Here is a 23,207-nt window from a genome sequence, read left to right as displayed (position 1 = left end):
GCTATAACCAAAAACCTTTGGTTTAGTTATTTAACTACAGCTACTAAATGTTACTCAGACAGCTTTCTCATTTGTCTGCTTAGAAGCTACTCTGAGCTCTGTGTGGCCTCCCAGGCTATCACACGTCTTGTTCTCAGAGTGATTTGTGCTGGTCAGCCACTCTCAGGGAAGGACCAGGTATTTTGAATTCCCCTGATTTGTACCCAGTCTTTCTTACTGCAGACTGCTGATGTTCAAACTCATTATAGGAGATTATGAAAGGTTGCTGTTTTTTGCTGTTGTTGTTTTAATGCAGAGATTCATTTTCAGTCAAGTATGCTTTTAAAGTCAGACTGAATCGCTGAATTTGGTTCTCTTACACCAACTGTGGAAACATTTGATCATATTTTTGGTTACACTGCTTCTGAAGGTTAGAAAATTCACGAATGTTCTCTTGCAGGATGATTTATTCAGGTTTAATCTCCGCCTGACTCGATTTTAAAAGGCAAACTGAAGTTTGTTCAAAAGGGGAAAAAACTCAGCGGCTAATAGTTTACACTAGATTGGTTTTATTGTATACAAACAGAAACAGCGTAAGGTTCGGCAGCTTGCATAATGACACTCTGACCTTGAAGTCACAGATAACCAGGCGGTGGAAGAAACCCACAACGATTTAGGCAAAAACTCCAGGAATAAGCTGATGATACATACAGGGAAGCATGTGTTTCTCTGACGTTTCTGCATGTAATGCTGAAGACATCCAGATGTGCATGCCTTGAGTCATTTCCAATGGAAGCTCCTATTTTTCGGCCTTTTTTGACACCATGCAATACCCTTCCAAATTGCACCCGCTCGGGACATTATGAGTCCAGTCAATGGATGTTTTTGACATAATCAGTAACTTCTTCGACTCATAATCTGCTGTTAAGCAAAAGGAAATAAAGACATAAAAACAAATCCCACATTATGTAAAATGTAGATGTAGAACTGTAGTGTGTGGTTTTTTGTCTTTTCAGTTCTAATAAGTATTTATTTAGCACCTTTCATCACAGAGTTACAAAGTGCTTCACATGAAGATTTACTTAAAAACAATAAAAATAATGAAATAAAAGTAATATAGTCATTCCTGAAAGATGGCTTTATACTAAGTCACTGAAGTCTTTTTAATAAGCGGGGCTGACGGTTATGTGGTGTCTTTTGCATGTTGACGTCTCTCAGAGCGCTGATGCCAAACTTACTGAACTTTTGGGAACTGATCTTAAAAGCAGTGTTCATGCCAGAAAACCAACTAATTTAAACAAACTCTACCAATTCAGTTAAATATGCAGCTAGAATAAAGTCAGAGGCTTGTTGATGACTACAAGAAGCATCTGGTTGAGGTGCAACTTGCTAAGGAACATGTGACCAAATATTAGAGCCTGTGTGGATGAGAGAAAATCCTAAATAGATTGAAATGTGTGCATTTGAAAGTCGTTAAAGATCTATGCTGGATGATCAGTCCAGCCCAGAAAAAGAACAGTGATGACCATGAAATTCATCCACATGATGAGTGTTATAGACAAGATGGGACCAGTTACTGTAAACAAAGTGGCGCGTCATATATCACATTTGTGTAATATGTGTCAAGGCAAAGATAAGAGTTGCTAGGATTCAGTTTCACTACAGTCAGACTGAGTCCAGTGATGCAGTAAGAAGTGAAATCACTTTTTTTTTTTTACTGTTTGGAGAATCTTTAGCTTTTATGATTTTTTTGCAACAACTGAAGTTTATAAAGCACAGATACTGTAAATGACTCTTAACACTCCTGCTGCATATACAGTTTACCAACAGCCACACAGAGTATCTGTTTCCCTCCCAGTCATAACCTGAAATTTACTGCAGTCATAAAAAGAAAAAATCACGCCATTATACCCTCACGGCGCCCTCGGTTACGGAGCTGCCAGGAAACGTTTCGTGTCAGGGGATTCTGCATGCAGATTTCCTTGTCATAAAGTTCAAAGATCAAACCGAGAGAGACACAAAAGGATTAGACCAACAGCAGTGGCTGTCCAGTCTTCGCCACCAGCAGAGCTGCACCAGCGACAGGTACGACATAATAAGCTCATAGTTTGTGTATTAGTTTAGTGTGTCTCTTTATACCTGAGGTCTGTGGGAGATGGTTTAATTTCAAATATGAACCATTATTTTATTTTATGAATTCACTGGCAAACATAAGGCAGGTTTGTGTTGTAATTTTGTGGTGTGTTGCTTTTTTTGTTTGTTTGCTTGTTTTTGTTCTTTTCTTTTTTTAATGCTGATTTTCTTTTTACAGCTGTTTTATATCTAGCTTTAACTTTTTTCTATATTTATTATTATTATTATTATTATTATTATTATTATTATTATCAATTTAAAGTAATTGTATTATTTTGTATTTGATTACTTGTAATCCTGTATATGCATATACAGGATCACATATTTAACCTCCTAAGACCCGAACTCTTTCATGGCATTTTTAATTTCTCTTTGCTGTTTGGGCTGATTGGGACCTTATGAATGTAAAAACAAAGATTTTTTTTTACCTGATTTTTCTTTCTGAGAAAAATTTGATCCACATATGAGAACATTCGCTTTAAATTTCGATAGAACAGAGGCAGTATAATATCCTGACGTCAGGTCCTAGGAGGATATAGTTTTAAAACTTGCAAATATATCTGTGTGTGTGTGTGTGTGTGTGTGTGTGTGTGTGTGTGTGTGTGTGTGTGTGTGTGTGTGTGTGTGTGTGTGTGTGTGTGTGTGTGTGTTTAGTTCTATAATTTCATATTTTATCTTTTTCATGTGGCGTGTTTTTTCTCCACAGTGAGGAAGCCATGATGGAAATGAAAAGTATCCTAAAGCCCAAAAGAAGTACGTCTTTTTCTTCCTTTGTGTTTCATAGTGATACTTCGCACACTTTTCTTGCCCATCTGATAACTATCAACCTTCGCGTGATGCGATACTGTGCGGACTGATACAGTATCTAAAGTGTTTCCATTTATCAGAGCCATAAATCTATCACTATACTTTACACAGCCTCTGCTGGAAAGCTTTTATCTAAAGCTTGTATTTCCTGCTGCTTTTCTTAGTTTGGCAAAGCAGCATGACATTAACTGAGACTTAAAAAAGCTTTTTTTTTTTACCCCTACAGAGGTGAGCATGCTGCTGTCTGGGGAGGACGGCAGCGCCACCCAGAGCAGTTCCATCGGGGCCGTACGCTGGAACCTGCCCACCCATGATGAAAGCAGCCAGCCTCACAGCTCGGTCCCCAGCAGGCCCACCAACAGCCTCAATAAACAGTCACAGGTAAACCACATGCTTCAAACAGCTTTTTCTCTTCAGTTGGTCAGTGTCTGTTTGGCCTATTTGTGACCACCTCTGTCTCCTGCAGCAACAAACTCGCCAAAACGGCCTGAAAGATCTCCGCAGCCTGCAGGAGTGTGTGCAGTTTATCCAGCAGTGGAAGGAACAGGTGGATCAAGTGTGCAAGGTAGAAACTGGCAGACTCTTAGTATAGCCAGATTTAAGAGTGCACAGACCAGATAAAGATCACAATAACAAAATATTTATTGTATGCAGGAACTCCATCACACAACAGCACTGACTGTATGGATGCTGATAGCGCAGCTATTCATTAACTCTTTATAGCTCACACCCTTCACCTTATAGCATATGTAGGATGGGCGTTACCTAAGATGTACAATCCGATATAATCTTCCTGTATCTTTCTGTAGTTTCATGGTGTGACATACCACCTGACACAGTGTGATGTCTTTTAGCAGGAAGCTCTGGATCCAGGAGAAGGCACCACGAAGGACGCCCAGCGTTCACAGGGGCGCGCCGAACGCAGTCTCGAGGAGAGCAGGAAGCTAATCCTGCAGTGGGCCGATGAGCTCCGCGATGTTGACAGGGTCAGTATTTACAGATGCTGATGTGAGATCAGACCAGATCAGATTGACCCTTCAAATAAAACTGAATTGAATTAAATTGAAAATCCTATTTTGATATGCAAGGTGAAACGAAAACTGTTAAAATCTAACAATGTCGTGATTAATTCAATGTCCTTAAAGCTCCTGAAGGAGACTCCCTGGCTATCTGACAGTCACGAACACGAAACTAAAGACAAGGATGCCAGTGAGGTGGCACACATGAGGATCATGGAGTGGGCAAAGGAGCTGCAGGAGGCGAGCGAGGTGAGCAGGGGGTCACTAACCAGACAACTAACTTCAAATGTGTTTTACTTTTATGTCATTTATGTTTTGGTTGGTGTCACGCTTTTCAAAGTAAATGGAGGCAAATCTCAAGCGTTTGTTTGTGTTGCAGCGTTGTGGCGTTCAGAGCGATGAGCTGGGGAAGGTGCTGCGTGTGCTGACTCTGAAGAAGAACCGGCTGATCAGGCTGATGCCTCTGTTGGAGTTCATCACCTGGTCGCTGCTCAAGGAAGGAAGCACGGTGAGAAACCTCTGCATTTCTACTGAATCAGCCCTTGAAAACATCCTTAAAACAATTCATGCTAATGCAGAAACTCTGGCATAAATTTGAAAATGAGATGAGGATGATGGCAAGATGTAAGTTTGAAGTGAAAGATAAACATCTTAGAAGTTTGATAGCACACAAATAAACCAGTGTGCAATAAACCAGTTGTTCATTTCGAATGTCACGAAGGGCAGTCGTGGCCAGGTTGTGTAACAGCTTTATGCCATGTGTGATCCAAGTGAACTCTGCACCTTCATTGCCCGCATCTATCAATGAAAGATCTCAGTGATTCAGTTTAACGACCCTAATCGGGCTCTGCTCTGATAGCACGCGTGTCAATGTCCCCCGTGAACGACGGGGCAGTCTGCAGATAAACTGCAGCACGCCATCACATTTATAGATGATGGCGTGCTGTTTTATCACAGCTCTGATTGACTCTGATTTCACCTGTCACTACTACTTGCAGTTTTTTGTGCAGAGCCGTGACCTTTGAGGCTGTAATTGAGTTTTATCTGGACCTAAATTTATGAGTACCTACTGAATTATGTATGCAGTGACTAAGCATGGCATAGGTTAGTCAGTCTTAAGGAAATAGAAAGCAAAGGAATATAAAGTTAGTATGAGTTTCATTTTTATGTTTTTCCTTATCAGAAAATCGTCCCACAGTTGTGGCTCCTGGCAAAGCAAAAGTCCTGGGAAGCAGGAATTCCTCGATACATCCCCAACTCAGGTGTGTATTTTAAAATTTGCACCAAAAAAAACCTTGGGATTTTTCTTTAGCTTTTATTATGAATAATGATTCCGATGCTCAGAACAATTTGTGGAGGGGACTATTTTAAGAGCCAAACTCATCTCTTCTGCAACTATAATAAAACTCTTCATCTGTGTTTTCAGTTTGGGGGTGGATCTGCAGCGCAGCAGGTAACAACGGCCTCAGCTTTATCTCCATCCCATAAATCAACCAACAAACACCAAAGAACATGTGGTTTAATTAGCAATTTGATTTCCTTTCTCCCAACAGCTGATGTGATTCTTGACCCCATGACCAACCACCCATGGCTGCTTCTCTCAGATGACCAGCGTAAAGTCCAGGAGTCCTCTGTAGTGTCAGAGCAGCCTCAAAGCTCCCAGCGCTTCGACGAATGGCCCTGTGTGCTCGGCAGGGAGGGCTTCAGCAGCGGCCGCCATTACTGGGAGGTGAACATAGCCAATAACGGTTACTGGCGCGTGGGCGTGACCACCGCTGACTCTGAGCGGCACGGGAAGTTCACCATGATGCCAAAGAAGGGCTACTGGGTGCTGTGGCGCAGCACGCACAAATTCTACGCCTGCAGCAAGCCAGAAAAGGAGCTCCCCCTCAGCCTCGTGCCCAGGCGCATGGGGGTCTACTTGGACTACGAAGAAGGGCAGATCTCCTTCTACAACGCTGAAACCAAGTCCCACATCTACACCTTCACTGGAACCTTTAGAGAGAAACTGTACCCTCTGTTCGCCCCACTGGATGGACGCACACTCATGACGATCATCCCGCCAAACAACATCTCAGGGAAATGAGAGACAGAAAATCTCACTGGACTTTAATTTGACTCCACCTGTGAGGTCTAAATCCATAATCGGTGATAATTCTGACCCTCTGTGCCTTTTTTTGGCTTTAAAAAAAAGTGTCTTTTCTTGGCAACCAGGGGGACAAAAATCACTCTAACTGAGATGTGTCAAAACAATTGCTTCTTGTATTTTTCCTAAGCGTACATAAGGTTAGGGTTGACTGTTGTCATAGCTACTCAGACCTCACACGGTTGTAAAGAAAAGAAAAACCCAGATTATGCATTAAAAGTATAAAAGTAGGTCATTATTGAAATTAAAAGTGCGTGTTCTCACTTTCAAAACAAAATAGTTCAAACTTAATTTTGCTAAGTTTATCTTAAATATTAACCTAAAAAAAAGAAAAAAAAAGAATTTAAAATATTTAAAACTTTAGCTCAACAACTGAGCTTTAAAAAAAGCTATAAGCTACAATGCTAATGATGTAAACAGCAGGAAGACTTTATTGATATTTTCAGTCATAGCGTGCTAAATATAGCAAATACATTTCAGGACAATTCCGATGTTGCAGCTACAAACAGCAACTGCAGAAATGGGTAAATAGATTTATTTTTAAAACCTGCAATTTAAAGAATAAGCTAACTCTGTCCAAAACTGAAGGCAACAACATGTTGCTTATTTTTTCGACATTTTGCCTCTTCGTACATGAATGCACTTTATAATGCACTTTCAGATGGCAATAAATGTTTTATATGGCTGACTTAACGTCTTGCATTCCTATCCCTTTTGGCTTCTTTTCCTAAGATTCATAGATTTTAGAGTTGTAAACAGCTTTTTGTTTACCTTTTGTATCGTGCCAAATTGACATTGGAAGTAAACTGTGTGTAAAATAAATTGTAATTGTGTGTCAGTACTCCTTCTTGCAAGCCCACGGTCCGTACTCTTCACAGTCAGCGGCGAACAGACTCGCGCCTCCCCTCAGGTCTGCGCAGTCCCTGTGATCAGAATCCCACTCCACCATCACCCTTTGAAACACACAGTGGGAGTGAAAACTCAGTGTTTAAAGCAGTACATGACAATAAACCTCATTAAAAAATATAAACTGTAAATATGTTACATAAATAAACATATGTACAGTCACATATGGTCACGTTACATACAGTCAAGTTGATGTCATTTTGTGTGTGTTTGCCTTTGGATATGTGTGTCATGTATACGTGTATATTGTTTGTTATAATATTGTAATAAAGATCAACTTAACCTTAAATGTTTCTGTTTGTTTTCATTTTTTGATTGTGTTCTGTTTGTATTTGCCTATACATTAGATAAAGAGATCACTTTTCATTTAATAAAAACGTTTTAGTGGCTAAAACAAGCAGCATCCTACTAATATTTATTATACTCTGAGAGACATTTCTGGAGTTATTGACACTGTACTGTACAGTTTTTTGTTTGTTTCTTTTTACAAAGATAAATGTGCACAGTGTACCTCAGGAACAGCCTTCTCATCAGTGCATTTACATTACCACGGTCATCGGGGGGCCGACAGCGCACAGCCCACTGACATTTTCTACTCCCGCCTCTAGAGGACTCTGCAGTCAGACAAAAAGCCTCCAGCAGCTTCTAACCCTGCTGCCTGTTACTCCCTCAGTGCAAATAACTACTGTTTTGCATTTGCAGTCGCTGCAGCAGGCAAAAGTGTTCTGCAACTCCAGTTTTTAATAGGAAGACTTATTATTTTATATATTATTCTTTTTTATATATTTTACTCCTTGCACTTTTATTTCTAATTCTTCCAAAATGAGTTCCTTAATTATACCGTATTATTTTATTATTTTTATTTTTGTTGTTGTGATATGACTTACTGCATGTAGTGCTGGACTGCCCTCCCATCGCCCCACAGCCACTGACCCTCCTGCTTGGCATCTGTCAGTCCCACCCACAGGAAAGGAACCTGGGAGAAGTTCCTCATCACTCCTTGGATGAAATCCTGTGGTGGAAGCAACATTTAGAGCAGGGATATCATCACCGACCACACACAGCCCACTGAAGTGAGCCAGAGCAGTGACACGCCCCTTTCTGTAAGGTAGAGAAGATTAATCCCTCAGTCAACTTCTTATGAAAAAGTCTTTTTTTCAACAGCATGTCTGAGTTTTTCTACACAATAAAGAAATGTTTCTATGTTAAATGCAAGAAATGTGTCAGCACGACTGTTTAAGACTAAATTGTAAGTAATAAATGTGTAAATTGAAAGAAAAAATAAACTGTCCCAGACTGTCCTGTAATAATAAAAAGTGTATTTGCTTTTTTCTTTTCTTTCTTTCTTTTTTTTTAACTGCGCGGACTTGCTGTAAAACATAGAAATTTCTGTTGTAGATAGCACAACATTTTCAACTTTTTGTCATTTAAATGTTCACTTGTTACTTAATTAACTTTAGTGTAGTATGAATGACTTCTGGGGATTTTATTAGTAGAAAATGCTGTAAAAACTGTAAAAGAAATGTATAAAATGTATAATATCTATGCCTTTCTTGACATTTTCCAAAGCCATCCAATGGGCTTGAGTCTTTGGCGGGCTGATTCTGGCCACCAGGCAGTATGTTTGACGACCCTGATTAATTTTCTGCCAGAAATTTTACCATTTTATTTATGTTTGTTACTATGAATAAAACAAGTGCTGGTACAGAAAGCTGACATCCACCCAGGTTGGGCCATTATGCATTGGTTACTTAAGAAAGCCCACATTTCATCAGTGGTCCATAGCACAAGCTGGGGTGACTGAAAGTCGAGGTGGGCAGAAGCTGCGGGATACATCTGGGAATGTCTTGTGGGAGTCCTTAGCAAAGTTCCAACTTTTAGTTTAGCAATTTGTTTGTTTTGGGGGGGGGGGGGGGGTTTGGGGGGGGGGGGGGTTAAACTTCTTTTTATGCTAACTGAGACTCTAAAGGCCTCAGTTAGCATGTTAAATGTAAATATTTATGACATACAATTAGAAAAAGATGGAACAAGCGTGGCTTGTTTGGAAAGGATTGCATCTGAACAAAGTGCACGTGGAGGAGGGGTAATGATTTGGGCTTGTTTCGCAGCCACGTGACCTGGGGTCCCTGCAGTCACTGGGTCAACCATGAACTCCCACCAAAGTATTCAAAAGTCAAATTTGAGGCCACTTGTGTGACAATAAAACTAAATTGAGTCATGCAACAGGACACAGGCACAGCAGCAAATCTACAACAGAACACTGAAAAAGGAAAGAATCAAGGTGTTGCAATGACCCGGTCATAGCCCAACCTGATTTTTAAGCTGTGTATAAAAAAGGCTTGCAAATCTCAACGAACTGAAGCGACGCTGTGAAGTAGAGTGGGCCGAACGTCCTCAGCAGCTTAAAGTGGTTCTGATACGTACGACTTCAGAACTGTAAGTGTGTGTGATTCACATGACTTGTGCATGATGCGTTTACCATCTCTGCAGAGTCTTCGATTACAACCAGGCTGCTGTTGTGCTGCCGGCAGAACTCGGCGCTCTCATTCCATTGCCGATTTTCCTGCAGTCCGACTGAGAAGAAGTAGCAACGTCCCATCCACCACAGCCACTTTTCAGGGCACAAACTGCACCTTGAGTCTCCACATAGGAGGAAGAAACACTGATTTAAGTGTCAGATAAAACCCTGTAAGAAATGGAGCCCCACAGCTTTCACTACTCTGTGTGTGAAGCATATCACAAATGTAACCAGAAACACGCAGCGAGTGCTGTGGCGGATCACCTGTGTTCACTGTGTTTGAGATCATGTAAATCACCTTGAGTGACAGTGTGAAGCATCAGGTTCACGTCACGCTGCTGTTTCTGGCACTGCTGCAGCTGCTCCAGCAGTTCCTGCCTTGATGTCTGACTTGCTTCTGGTGCTGCTGCCAATATGACTGACAAATATAAATATAAAGATAAGAGCTGAGCACTGAAGGTCCACTACAGGCAGCAACAAAAAAAAAAAAAAAACATCATGTCTTCCAGATGCTTCCAGAAACTAAAGCTAAAAAGCAGATTAGGATTACTTTTGCTTTTTTAAGCTACTTTAAATGCTGAGAAAGACAAATGCAACCATACTATAACCAATTTTCTTATAATAAATTAATATAACTGCATTTTTAATATTTCTTTTTCACATTTGGAGGAAATTTGAAGGGATGAACATGGAGGTGGAAACCACAGGTTTAGAGAGACAAACACAAACAGCAGAAAATAGTAGATTAAGTATGTTATATATTATGTTCTGCCAGGTTATACCCTCTGGGGGGGGTCTCAAGTACCCCAAAGTTCCATCGTAGGACCCCTAAAAATAACCATAGTAATCACAGTAATAATAATGTGTTTTAGTCTTATTTTCTGACGTTGTCTTCAAATTTTGTATTTTGCCATCTTGTGTACTGGAGACTCTTTACCTGAGATATAGGAAAAACTGCAAATGCTTCTTACAATGAGGGGGGGGGGGGCACTGCTGTGCCTTATAAAGTGTCTACTTATGTATGTTTGATTATTTAGGCTAAATGTCTGGACATTATCAGCTAATTTTATATTTTAAAGCCATCAGCCTGCTGCCATAGCTGCCAGCCAAGGAGGTGGTTTACTTTATTATCTTAAGTGTTTTTATATATATTTTTAAAATAATGACAATATTAATTATTATTATTATATAATTATATTATTCTATTCATTTCTAGTTATATGCAATGTGTTTGCTTGTGGTTGTCAGAACGAAGAAGGAATACTTGCTGAAAAAATAAAAAAGTTAAATTAAATGCTTTTAGATATTTTTTATGGAAGCGATGTGTGCTTTATAGTAACACACTCAAAAAATGTTAGTACACACAGCGGTGTGTACTGATTTCCTCTTTTTTTCTATGTTTGTCACACTTAAAGGTTTCAGATCATCAAACACATTTAAATATTAGGCGAAGTTAACACACGTCAACAGTTTTTCACGCATGGACATGTAGGCCCGGACACTCCCCCTCCCTTAATCATAAACACCTTCATTTCGAAACTTTGTTGCATTTTGAGTTTACTTGTGTTATCTTTTTCTAATATTTGGTGATCTGAAGCATTATAGTGTGGCAAACATTTAAAAAAAAAGAGGAAATCAGGGAGGGGGCGAACAGCTTTTCACACCACTTTGTTCGAAACAGAACGTGTTGATATGAATTGATATGAATTTTATACAGTTCTCCGGATCTATTTCTCCACTGGGGTACATGATGATGATTTGTGCTGAGTCTGCACAATAAAGGGAGGATTTGTATGAACTCTGTATGTATGAACTACTTTCAGTTTGCTTGTTGTCCAGCAGGGTGATTCTCCAGCATCTTTAATGATCATTTCAAGGCGCTGTATGCACGACCTTATGAGCAAAGGTTTGATCCTGGAATCTCCCCAAGTGTTTACAGATGAAATACTTCATGCATGTATCATTTCTATGCACGCATATTTAGACTCACCAAATAAAATGAAGGACAATAGGAGTCCTGCGATCAGGGTTAATGCTGCTATAACAATAGCCACTCCAACTGTTAGATGACAAAACTGACAGGATCCTGCACCTGTAATGATAAAAGCTCAATGAACTGGTTCTTCTTTAGCCTACCTGAGCACTCAAAGCGCTTTATACAACTCACCTCATTCACCCATTCACACAGACACTTTTATCTATGCTCTTTCTATGTAAGTGCTTTCGATCCAACAGTGGATGAATTACAGACCAAATCGGGGTTAGTATATAAGGCCATTAGGCTGAAAATAAACATGTATTAAAAATACGCCTAAGAGATAATAAAAACCAAATCAGCAATCTGATAAGGAACACACTGACCAGCACAACAACACCAAAAGACCTCAAAAACCACAGAAGATAGCTAAACAGCTTGTGATCTAAAGCATACCATATTATCTCTCAGACATGGTGGAGGTAGTAGTATGGTAGTATGGCTGTAGGACTGGCTCACTGGTGTTTATTGATGATGTGACTGCTGATAGAAGCAGCAGGGCTCTACTCTCTGCTCAGATTCAGCCAAACCTGATCAGACGGTGCCCCACACGGCAAATGGATCAAAGCATGTAGTGCAAAAGCAACCCAAGAACTTCTCAAGGCAAAAAATGTGACATTCTTCAATGAGCTATCTGTCACGATCAACAGAGCGTGCTTTACAGTGCCTTGTTACTAAAGACAAAACTAAATGCAGCTGCAGTAAAGGCCCGGTGGGCACCTCAAGGGAGGAAACACAGTGTTGCGTGGTGTTGATGGGCTTTAAACTTCAGGCAGTCAGTGACTGTAATAGATTTTTTCACCCAAATACTAAAAACAATCCATAATTGTAAAACTATGTTAGTCTGTCCAGTGAATTTGGAGCCACTCTAAATGAGGGACCGCGTATAAAAATGTCGGATCTTCTTAAAAATGAAAACAGTTTTTAAACCCCTTCAATTAAAGGTGAAAGTCTACACTTCAGGTACGTGTTGTTTGATTTAAAATCCCCAGAGGAAAAAACTAAAAAACCAGCTCTTTGTCCAAAATATTGTGGGCCCTTCAGCCGATGAACGCATTGGGAGCGTGGAGGCAAAAATACAGCAAGGAAAAAACTGAAATCCTGTTTCAATCACAAACAGGAGGTCATTTCACTTTCTAGACCACAGTAAGTGGTCCTGTTAGTTTTAAAGAACTTCAATCATGAAAGGATGCAACATAAATGTGCCTCTGATCACACCGAGGCCCATCTCCTTTGCAGAAACAAAGAAACAGATCATTTTTATTTTCAATATTAACTCATCAGACGTGTCCTGTTTTAAAGCCTTTCCTTTAATTGCTTTTTTAAAAACTAACCTGCAAGTGTTTCCCTCTTAGCTTCACCGTCTCCGTGTCCTTGTGAAGACTCCATTGCTGCTGCTCGACTGTGGTTTTGCTTAAGCAGTTTCAAAAGCTTTTTTGGCTCACGTTTTCTTCTCTCTGATGCTTCTTTTTTTTCACATTTACATGCTTATTTAAAAAAAAAAAATGTGATCACTCCACCCCTTCCTCATATTGCAGTTTGCTTTCTTACTCTGGAGTGTTAAAGTTATTACCGACACACTGCAGAGGAAGCTGTGCAGAGAATAACAGCTTATACGAGAGCGTAACTTAAGTGTTTTTTAACAGGGACCAGCTCACACCCTGGAAGTGTTATAGATGTTACACATGCATAGGCATCAGGTCCTCACCGTTGACATATTTATTGTTCAAAAACTGAACAACGAGAGTTGTTTTTTGGAAAAAGGGGAAGTGTCTGCATGCATGTAGAATTAAGAGAACAAGTATACACAGACTGAGTTTTTTTTTTTTCTTTTTTTACTGTTGATGTTGATAAAATCTTAACAGCTGGACAATCATCAGCAATTATGTGTAATATGATTTATGTTAGTCGACTTGGTATCGTGGAAGATGCTTTAAGGTGTGACGTCAACCTTACACAAATATCTGTGTTACAGTGACATGCAGTGACAGAATCCAGACCACATTTAGATTATAGTGTGTTTATTTAAAACATCCTCGGCGTACAAAGTTCAGGTCGAGAAGAAAAAAAATAGAAGGTGATGTGAAAACAAGAACAAATAAAATGCTGATTTTAATAATGATCGGTCATCTACTTTATTCCTATAGCCTATTAAAAATGAAAAAATAAAAATTAATCAATAAATGAATATATCTGCAGGTATAGTAATCACATATCACAATTCTGATCAGAAAAGTCGCTGTACATTTTACTGAAGCACAACCTTGAAGTTTTTATGACTAAATAGCAGGAAATACCAAGTGGCTTATCCTTGTTTCCTTTATGGCTCAAGATCCCACTTGATGTGCCCGTCCAACAGCGTTTTGAATTTCTTCTCCAGCTGTAGCAAAACGCACAAACAGAAACAACACAATTAAAACAACGCACAATTGAAAACACAAAGCTGAGACCTTTCACCGAAGCCACAGCTCAGCACACTTGGCTAATCAAAATGCTGCTTATGTCCAAGTGGTGACAGATTCACCTCATTAAATACTTCATTCCTTGTTGATTTCTCATCACACAGGAGAGCCTCGGACGAGGAGCACAGCATCGACAGGCTGATTTCCTCTTGGTCTTCCACTGGGAAACGAACAGAGACTGTGAGATGTGCAAACAAGAAAGAAAAAGGCATGCTTCCATTCATGGGTAAAAAATTGCATATGGGGGAATAAATACAGCTATGGACAGAAAAATAAAAATCCTGGACTAGCTGGTCCGATATGTTTTCGCAGCCGTCACCTTTTGCTCGTATAGCATCTTGTTTTTTCTTTCTCTCAGTCTGCCAAGCGAGTTTTCTATCAGTCATATAAAAGCTCACACTCACTGTAAACGGTAAACGGACTGGTTGCTATTTAGTGCTTTTCTACACTTTCTAAGCGCTCAAAGTAGTTTACACAACTTGCCTCATTCACCCAGCAGGTGAGCAGAGGCTGTAAGCATTTCTCTGCTCTTTGTGAAATTTTGGGTCGCTGAAGGTGATTAAAATTGTTTTCATGATACGCTATTGGGTTAGATCTAAGACATAAATATCTTAACTGAAACCAGAAACGACTAAAGTGCATGTGGCAGCAGTGGCTCAGGAGGTAGAGCGGGTCATCTCTTGGTCTCTGGTTTGATTCCTGGGGTGTCAAAGCGTAGTTTTTCCAACTTACTAGAGTCCAATCCATCTATCATCGATCATGTTAGGTTAAAAAATTGGGACTGCCTGGTGTTCAAATTGAGTAAAAAAAAAAGAGATCTAAATAAGTACCTTTACATTTATTACCTCCTTTTTTAATCACTTATTTACTATTTACTTTATTTTGCAAAACTTGACCAGAGGGCTTAATTTGCTGATTTTCAAACTGCCAGTCTCCGTGAACTGTTTATCCAGTTTTGATAAGTGGCCTGGTATGAAATGCAATCATCAAATTTCAAATCAGATAATATTAACTCTATCTGTCCTCTACTTCGAGTCTGGATTTCACCTTTTGAAAAAAAAAGTCAAGTAAAAAGCAAAGTTACATAAAACACAATCATGTTTTTTCCTTTCGGTTCCTTTCTGTGGCTCAGAACTTCTTTTTGAGGTGGAAAAATCCAGCCAGGCTAGACAGCTACTCGCTTACAATTCATGGGGAAAGCACAGCTGTCTAAATCTAATGGAGAAAGTGGCCAAGTAACTTTTTCAAAAGCCATAACTGAGTTCAGCTCCTTAAAATTTTAACATCAAATAAGAAATAGCCTATTTTATCTTGGAAGCAGAAAACTTCTGAACCACAAGTCCCTAATACTCAGCGACAGATCTGTGACTGAGACTTAGGGACTATCCACCAGACACTGATTTTTGGCATTTTCTTATTTAAACTTAATGAACGATGTAAATACGTTGTCCTATTCCTTGCTTTTGAATATCTTTTGCTGTCTTCTTACACTTGTTGGCTTTTAAATGGGACCTAAGTGCAGTTTTCACCTCATGTGAATACTGGTGTTGGAACAATAATAAAAGAAGTTCAAACCTGACCCAGCCCATAATCATGTGTGAAGTACAGAAAGAAAGTCAGCAGTTTTCTTCTCACTATTTTCTGTACTGCGCAAGCTAATGAGAATCAAAATCCATGATGAAGTCAAGGAGTATGACTCCTCTTATTTCACTAAAATCTGAGCAAGCACTCGGCGATGGTGGCAAGGAAAAACTCCTTTTTAACAGAACCAGGCTCATCCAGGGGCGGACAATTTCCGTGACCGATTTTAGGCAGAGCTTTTTTTAATCTTGATGTTTTTTTGGAAAAGTTTGCAAATCATTGATTAAAGTCTCTTCTCTTCAGTTTCCCATAATAAGGATTATTTCTACAGTGGCCCTGAAGGGTCAAACACACTGCAACTTGTGAAAACACCAGCATACATGAAAAAAAAAACTGCAAAAGCACACAAAACAAAATGAAACTTTCAATGAAAGTTGAATAAAACACACGGGAAACAGAATAAAACACTACAAAAGCTCAAAAAAAGTGCAAGTGACGAGCTAACTCCTGCCAAGTGTCACCTATCATGTTGTTAACAGTTTTTCTTCCAAGCTAAAAATCTTACCTGTGAAATCTGCACAGTATACTGAGGCACTTTCCTGTCTGTCAGCGATTGCGTACACACTGAAAGCATAGTTGGTCCCTGATGTCAGGTTAAGAAATGTAAACGTGGTGTCAGAGGTTGTATAATTCCAACTCTGACCCCAGAAGCTGGAGTTGAGTGTGACACCATACGTGGGTGCTGATGTGTCTTTAGGTGCATTCCAGGCAAAGGTGATGCTGTCCTTACTGACACTAGTGGCTCTGGGATTAGTAGGAGAATTTGGCACTAAAATCAAAGAAGATGGAGAAAATTAGAAAGCCATTTCTCATTACTATTTTGCAGTCAAGTCAGCCTGACATAAGAGTAATGAAGTAATGTTTTTTGTGCTAAATCAGACTTGTATGAAATAGATCGTTTCTGCCACTGAAGTTTTTTTTTTTTACATTGACATCAAAATTTTAACTTAGCTCTGCGTGGAAATCTTTTTTCTCAGTGGCGTAACAATCATTCACAGATTTGCTTTTTAGAATAAGAATTGAGATATTTCTGCTTGTAAACATTGGTGGTGGCAACCAAACAACTCTGACCACAGAAGATGACAAAAGTGACTCACGGGTGAACTTGTAGGCGGACACTGGCGTGCTGGTAAATTGTCCACTCACTGCATAGACGGTCACAGAGTAATTGGCAGCATTCTTCAGATTTTTGAATGCGATGTTTGTTGTTACACTTGTTTCGTTTACACAACGGTCGAGACAGCGCTCGACTGTGTAATTTAAAGCGCTACCAACAGGAGGCTTCCAGGTAGCGGTGAGGGAATCACTAGTTGTAGTCAAAATCAAATTTGAAATCGGTCCAGGAGCTACAAAACAGACAAGCAGTCAGATTAGAGGCGATCAGTGTAGCGTGGGACAGTTCCCGTTTATTTGTTTCTGTGCATCAACAATGAAATCAATCTGAACAATGAGAAAGAGTTACTTGTGAAGCTGTCGATCATTTCGGTTTCTCCCACCAGGTCGTTGTTGACCCACACGGTCACATAGATGAATATATGTGTGGCCGGTGGGAGACCTGTTACTATCACGTTCTGCTGATTGGACTTTACAGGTGTATTAAACAGGCTCCTGTCACAAAGAGAAACTGTTACTAAAGCTCATACCCAAAACTCCACTCTTCATTTCATCCAGCTGAACATGAAGATCTATTTAGCTGTAATAAGAAGACCTGATGGGACAGTTAACCTCAAAATCAGAAGCTACCTATCACCGCATCATTGTCCAGAAGGAGACATACACCGAACAGTGACCAGTTGGTCTAGTGACCAAATCGTGATTTTTGGAAATTGCCGTTGAAACTCTTTCACGGGTTTTTTATTTCATCGTGAATTTTGGAGGGAGGGCTTTGAGCCCTCAAAGACAGGCGCCGTAAAAACGATTCTCTCAGTTTGCCAAGCGAGTTATATTTTAAAACTTTAAAGGTTTATTTATTTCAATGATTAATTACTGAGGAAAATATAAAAAGTCAATGTATATCAATCAAAAACATGTAATAGAAATACATGGAACATTGACAGGAATTAAAATTTACATTTAAAGTCAACATTTAGGTCATTTTTGCAGCTGATCTCTCAAAAAAACAAAAGCTGGGCAACTCAAACAGCAAAGGAATCTAAATGACCAAACAACACAACAGGCTACATATGTGTATATTATTATTTTATTTTTGGCAAACTTCCTATATGTTAATCAATAAATCAAAGGGGTGCAAAACGTTGTCCTCACATGAACTCTGCTTAGAGAAAAATGTGTGTGCATACAGTGTGGCTGGATTTCTACAAATACATACGCTCCATTCGTGTAGTTAGCTACCACAAGGATATCTGTGAAGTTTCCCACAGGTCGATCCCATTTGACCAATATCGACTCTTTTGTGTTATCAGACACTGTCAGGTTGTAAACTTTATCAGGCTCTGAAATCAGGAACAAACAGATGAGCACAAAACAGACACATCCACCAGGCGCCTCTCTTCACGTCAGCAGTGGCTCTCATTTGCCTTTGCTGATTTGAATTTCATGTTATGTTAGCAAGAAAGGACAAACTGTAAACCGCTTCCTCGTTTAGGCGTAAACAAGCTTTTCGGCACCTTTCACTGGTTTCAATCACATATTACACTTCCTGCTACTAAAAGAAGAAAAACAGATACAGTATGAATATTACATGCGTAGCACAGACGTATACGCGACAAAGAATGAGCAAAAACTCACTGGTATACGCTGAGACGTGAGCTTCATAGCTCCACTTAGATGTGTCATTGACTCCCGAGACGACAGTGAAATTGTAGGGGGTTCCAGGTATCAAACCCTCAACCTTTATTGTCTCTGTTGTCACTTTAACAGGGGTGGTCTCGTAAGTCAGACGATAGAAATCCACGTTTCCCTCTGGTTTTTCCCATCTCAGAAAGACAGAGTTTTTCTCCACAGAACTGACTGTCAGGTTTGTGACTGCCTTAGGTACTGAAAAAAAACACAGATATCATCAGTGTCTCTCTCTTTTATGTTTTTTAAACGTCAGGCTGAACCAGGCTCAGATGGGGAAAGCATAAAGAAAAGAAAAACATAAACTTTGGGTAAACTTAAAATATACCATGTAGTGCAATAACGGCAAATTCGTGGTCTTAAGCGTGAGTGTTGTTCCGGGTGTTTACATGATGCTGTTCGGGGTATATTATCAGAACTATAAGCAGGCGAACAGGTGAGTAAATAAATCTATATTTCTCACGTCCATTGAAACTCACTGGTGTAGAAGGTGGCGTTCTCTGGGTTGAGGTCTCTTTTACACTTGACGGGGAACACCTGGACCGAGTAGGAGGTGCCTGCTGTCAGGTTGGAGAGGCCACAGGTCAAATCAGTGACGCTAAACTCCCATGTTTTGTTATCCTTTTGACCTTCGACCTCTACCCGATAATGGCTGATATCGCCCGGTGCAACCAACCATGTCAGGTTGGCGCTCTCAAAAGTTATATTGGTGACGCTGACTTGTCCCATGAAGCGATCTGTTTGAAAACATGATGAAGAATATTACTTAGACAGCAACGTGAAGGCAAGGACAAATGCCCCGAAGAGTTGAGGAGGGAGATACTAAAATAAAATGTGTGGTGTATAAAGCTTACCTCCTCTAAATGATTGTTTACGCTACGTGTAATAAAGTCACCTACAGTTAAATCAAATAAGGAATATTCAAGGGCTTTTTTTGGCAGGAAATATAAAGTGGACATTAGGATACAATGTTCTGAGCCTATAATGAATAAAAACATCATATATCTGAATATGACAGAATAAAACTACTCCTATTCTTTAACCTCCTAGGACTCCCAGTCAGCCCAAATAGCAAAGAGAAATTAAAAATGCATGCCATGAAGGAGTTCAGGTCTTAGGAGGTTAGATATAAGAAATACATGAATTTATGGTCTTAACCTGTGTTTGACTGGCTTAGTAGGCCTACTCCTGTCTTGACCCACCACACTAAACAGGCAACTATGATTGTTATATGTAATTTTGCAAAAAGGTCAATCATATAAACCTAAATCTGATGAAGTGGCTAGATCATCACCAAAGTGAGGTGATTAGTGTTTTATATGCTCTCAATCAGATTCAGTTAAGTTTTAGCTGCCAAACAAATGGTTTCATATTTGACTGTAGCAAACTTTCATATACAGAGGAGCTCAGAGGAGCTTGACGCAGTGACTGCATGACAAGCTGAATCATCACCCCACCACCACCGTGCTTGATTGTTGGTATGAGTTATTTGCACTGATATGGTGTTTGGTTTAATCCAAAAGAAGAAAGTGGAGATGATTGGCCGTGGTGATGTACATTATAGCCAGAGATCGCCACCTAGGTCTCACCTGTCCTCACGTCCACTACTTGCAGCACTGAGTTTAGACACACCTAAAGTGCTCACAGCATCTGGCTGCAACTGAACCTCTAAATTCCTAAATGGAAGCATTAAGCGTGGCCTTAGTTTTAACTGTAGTATTTTATTTGTGTGATAAATTAGCAGGTATCTGCATCTGTGCACCCATACAGTTTGTGACCTACCTTCATAACAAATAAATGGCAGACGCTCCAGGCAGCTCTTTTCAATCCACGGCCCAAAGCTGAGCATGGCCACACACGAGTCTTCAATGTAATTCTCATCATCACTGTCGTCTTCATCTTCAGGTTCTTCTGGCTCCTGCACAGGCGACTTCTCACACTGCGCTGCTAATGGCATCTCAGCGGTCGTCCAGGGTGCACTTGTGGTGAAATATGGAGTTGTTCTTCGGGTCGTCATGTTTTCCGTTCTTGTTGCGTGTGTTGTACTTTCGTCGGTAACAACAGATTGGTCAGTGAAGTCTGGTGTGAATTCAGTTGTTTCAGCCGGGTCATCACTCCAACTTGTCACATTATGTCCTGATTGTGTTGTTGTCGTGTTGGGCGTTGTGAATTCTGCGTTTGTAGTCATGGGTGTTGTTGGCCTTGCTGGGCATGTGCAGGAGCAGCTGCAGCACACGGTTTTGTTGGGAGGTTTTGGGGAAGGTTTAGGCAGCGGCCAGCCAGGGTACCAGTTTTGGAAGGCTAGGGGATCCCCGTTGGCCCACTGAGTCCAGTTCATAATGGGGCTGCTGGAGTCACTGTTGTTGATATAGTGTGTGGTGAAGTAGCTTTCTGTGTAGCTTGCAACAGTGCTGGTTAAGTTGCCGGTGGAGTTGTCGATAGAGTTGTTTTTGAAGTTAAAGTTCTTGCGAAGACCAATCCAGTGGTCAGAGGTGATGTCCCGGGCAAGGGCCTGAATGTTGTCTGGAGTCAGTGTCACCAGCTCTTTGAAGCAGGCCTGGCCACACACAAAAAGCTACTGTCAGTCTTTTACAGACGGGCCAAAGACCGGAGAGCATTTCATGTTATGAGATGGTTTTCTTTAACAATTTAGATTAAACTAAATCTATAAAGTTGAGAAAAATGACAGGAAAAGCGCTACAAATTTATATACTAGTAGATTTTGTCTTATTTCTTAGACCAGTGTTTAAAATTGCTCACATATACCAACAGATGTGGCTCATGGCTCTAAACTGCAAGATGATGTTTGATACAGACATACAACCTGTGCTAAAGATATATCCGCCGCATTTAGACACACAGGTAAGCACATAGTTGACACAAGCACAACTAAAATAACTTTTTTGCTTCAAATATAACCTGGTACGTCAGTTTTGCATACTGAAACCTGTTGCTAGCATTTAGGCTATTCTAAGTTAACAAACAGCTGCTAGTGTAATCCATAACCAAGGTTTCCAAATGTTAGGCAAGTCATGTTCCTATTATTCCTGTGATACAAGTGTACAAAAAGTAAAATTTCCTTTGCCACTACTTTGTAGGTATTGATATCCTTTCATCAAAGGGAACCCAAATCCATTCAGGCCGTAATTGGAAAATATAAAAAAGGGTCTGTTTGATCCAGAGGATGATCTCAAACCCAGTAACGACCACCAGGAAAAGACGTTGGAAAACACTGGTGGTCACCTGTCTCTTAGTAGATACACCTATGGTTTTAAAATCCTATGTTGCCTTGTTCTTTAGTTATCACATTCACAAGATTTTCAGAAAACTTGACCTCTGACCTTGAGTTCACGGTCACTGAGATTCAAACTGAGATTCTTAGTAGATACACCCAGGATATCAATTTCAAACTCCTATGTCAGTTGCTTCTCGAGTTATCGCATCCACAAACTTGCATTTCCACACCGCCAACCTTTTTTTAAATTCCATATTGAATCCCCTCTCACATATCTGCCTTAGTGAATAAAACTGACGTGGTATAGCTCAGTTTCATGCTTCAGCCCGTTAGTGCATAAATTTCAGGTTTAGCCTGTACCTGACAGTAGTTTCGGGCGTCAACCCAGGTGAGATTTTTGCGCTGGATGAAATACTCTCGCTGTGCATCGCTGTACATCGACGTCAGAGCTGAGGAAGGAAACGGCAGGCAAAGGTTTGCTTGTTTGTTTGTTTTTTACAGGCTTTCCAAGTTATCAGTCAACCAATCAGGAAGCATCACTAGCTTTTTTTCCAGAGTTTTCGCAACGCTGGCGTCATCTTGTATTTGCGCTACGCTTACAGAGACTATAATATCATGTAGTGTAGTGAGTGGAATAACAGAGATCTAAGAAACATGAACATTTTCAGATTAAAATACCTTTAAATGGTGACCATAAGAACACTTTCACTCATAACTTTTTATATATCCATCTCCTGCTTTGTGACCATCAACAATTATTTTTCTCATTTCTAATTTTTTTTGTTGTTGTTGGTGGTGGTGGTGGTGGTGGTGTTTGTAAATCGGAAGACAACCCTCAGGTTTAACTTGATTTTACAAAAACTAAGCGTTATAAAGTTAAAGCACAGCACTGAACAGCAGTGGTCTGCATTATGGCTCAATTAAAACATCGGTTTCCACGCAGAATTGAGTACAGGGTGCAGAAAAGCCTAAACGTAATGTTCCCACATAAGGACACAGAATCTCAGGAGGTTAATAAACTGACAAATAGATTAATTATTGGTCAGTTATCACATATGATGAAAATAAAGAACTATCATATTCCTAAAATTCTGGACTTGATGTCTCCTTGTACACTGGATCACAAAATATTTTCTGACATACAGATCAGATTTTTAAAAATAAACTACAAATACTCACCCCAGCACAGAAAAATACAAAATTTCACCTGCAACTTCCCCATATTGGTGCTCTGTACACTTCCAGACTGATACTGTATTAGAAGAAGGAAAAATAAAAAAAAACATAAAAAAACAAAGTGACTAAAAACTCCAGCTAATCAAAAACAACAGCCTAAAAGGTGAATATTTGATGGCTCACCACTCACCCAGTCTACAGACGCATCTCTTGTGACCTCTCGGTTTGTGATGCGGGCAAATAAAACAGGTTATAAACCCCACATTTGACTGGTGTCACAAGGCTCCATTCAACTGTAGGAGCCTTTAGATAGCAACAGTTTTGCATTTATAATTCAGACTTGCAAAGCAC

At 39.9% G+C, this 23,207-nt stretch overlaps 3 protein-coding genes across 6 annotated transcripts; 1 reads left to right on the top strand and 2 right to left on the bottom strand.

Moving 5' to 3' along the window:
• The first annotated feature begins 1,101 nt into the window (after positions 1–1,101).
• Positions 1,102–6,925, top strand: LOC113018714 (butyrophilin subfamily 3 member A1). Of its 2 annotated transcripts, none has more exons than XM_026162040.2 (10): positions 1,102–2,064; positions 2,819–2,865; positions 3,146–3,300; positions 3,386–3,484; positions 3,777–3,905; positions 4,065–4,187; positions 4,318–4,446; positions 5,122–5,200; positions 5,365–5,391; positions 5,492–6,925. In XM_026162040.2, exons 2-10 carry the CDS (start codon positions 2,829–2,831, stop codon positions 6,022–6,024), a joined length of 1,311 nt encoding a protein of 436 aa, XP_026017825.1. In that variant the 5' UTR covers positions 1,102–2,064; positions 2,819–2,828; the 3' UTR covers positions 6,025–6,925. The 2 variants fall into 2 exon arrangements, with proteins under 2 accessions (XP_026017825.1, XP_026017824.1); XM_026162039.2 differs by having other exon boundaries at positions 3,774–3,905.
• LOC113018715 (natural killer cells antigen CD94-like) lies at positions 6,493–13,398 on the bottom strand. Of its 2 annotated transcripts, XM_026162041.2 has the most exons (6): positions 12,878–13,398; positions 11,499–11,600; positions 9,807–9,926; positions 9,470–9,630; positions 7,878–8,002; positions 6,493–7,037 (listed from the first exon to the last, which is right to left on the bottom strand). In XM_026162041.2, exons 1-6 carry the CDS (start codon positions 12,930–12,932, stop codon positions 6,920–6,922), a joined length of 681 nt encoding a protein of 226 aa, XP_026017826.2. In that variant the 5' UTR covers positions 12,933–13,398; the 3' UTR covers positions 6,493–6,919. The 2 variants fall into 2 exon arrangements, with proteins under 2 accessions (XP_026017826.2, XP_026017827.2); XM_026162042.2 differs by lacking the exon at positions 11,499–11,600.
• A 149-nt stretch (positions 13,399–13,547) lies between these two features.
• LOC113018713 (receptor-type tyrosine-protein phosphatase eta) lies at positions 13,548–23,126 on the bottom strand. 2 transcript variants are annotated; one of them, XM_026162038.2, is made up of 12 exons: positions 23,047–23,126; positions 22,860–22,932; positions 22,041–22,129; positions 20,228–21,002; positions 18,925–19,182; positions 18,395–18,643; positions 17,976–18,099; positions 17,109–17,254; positions 16,744–16,992; positions 16,152–16,415; positions 14,068–14,165; positions 13,548–13,923 (listed from the first exon to the last, which is right to left on the bottom strand). In XM_026162038.2, exons 2-12 carry the CDS (start codon positions 22,900–22,902, stop codon positions 13,864–13,866), a joined length of 2,355 nt encoding a protein of 784 aa, XP_026017823.2. In that variant the 5' UTR covers positions 22,903–22,932; positions 23,047–23,126; the 3' UTR covers positions 13,548–13,863. The 2 variants fall into 2 exon arrangements, with proteins under 2 accessions (XP_026017823.2, XP_080146680.1); XM_080290554.1 differs by having other exon boundaries at positions 22,860–23,112.
• Positions 23,127–23,207: the final 81 nt, after the last annotated feature.

This window comes from Astatotilapia calliptera, chromosome 3, assembly GCF_964374335.1.
Source record: "Astatotilapia calliptera chromosome 3, fAstCal68.1, whole genome shotgun sequence".
Lineage (NCBI taxonomy): Eukaryota > Metazoa > Chordata > Actinopteri > Cichliformes > Cichlidae > Astatotilapia > Astatotilapia calliptera.
Note: the sequence above shows the minus strand (reverse complement) of the source record. Positions and strands in the feature narration are given on the sequence as shown.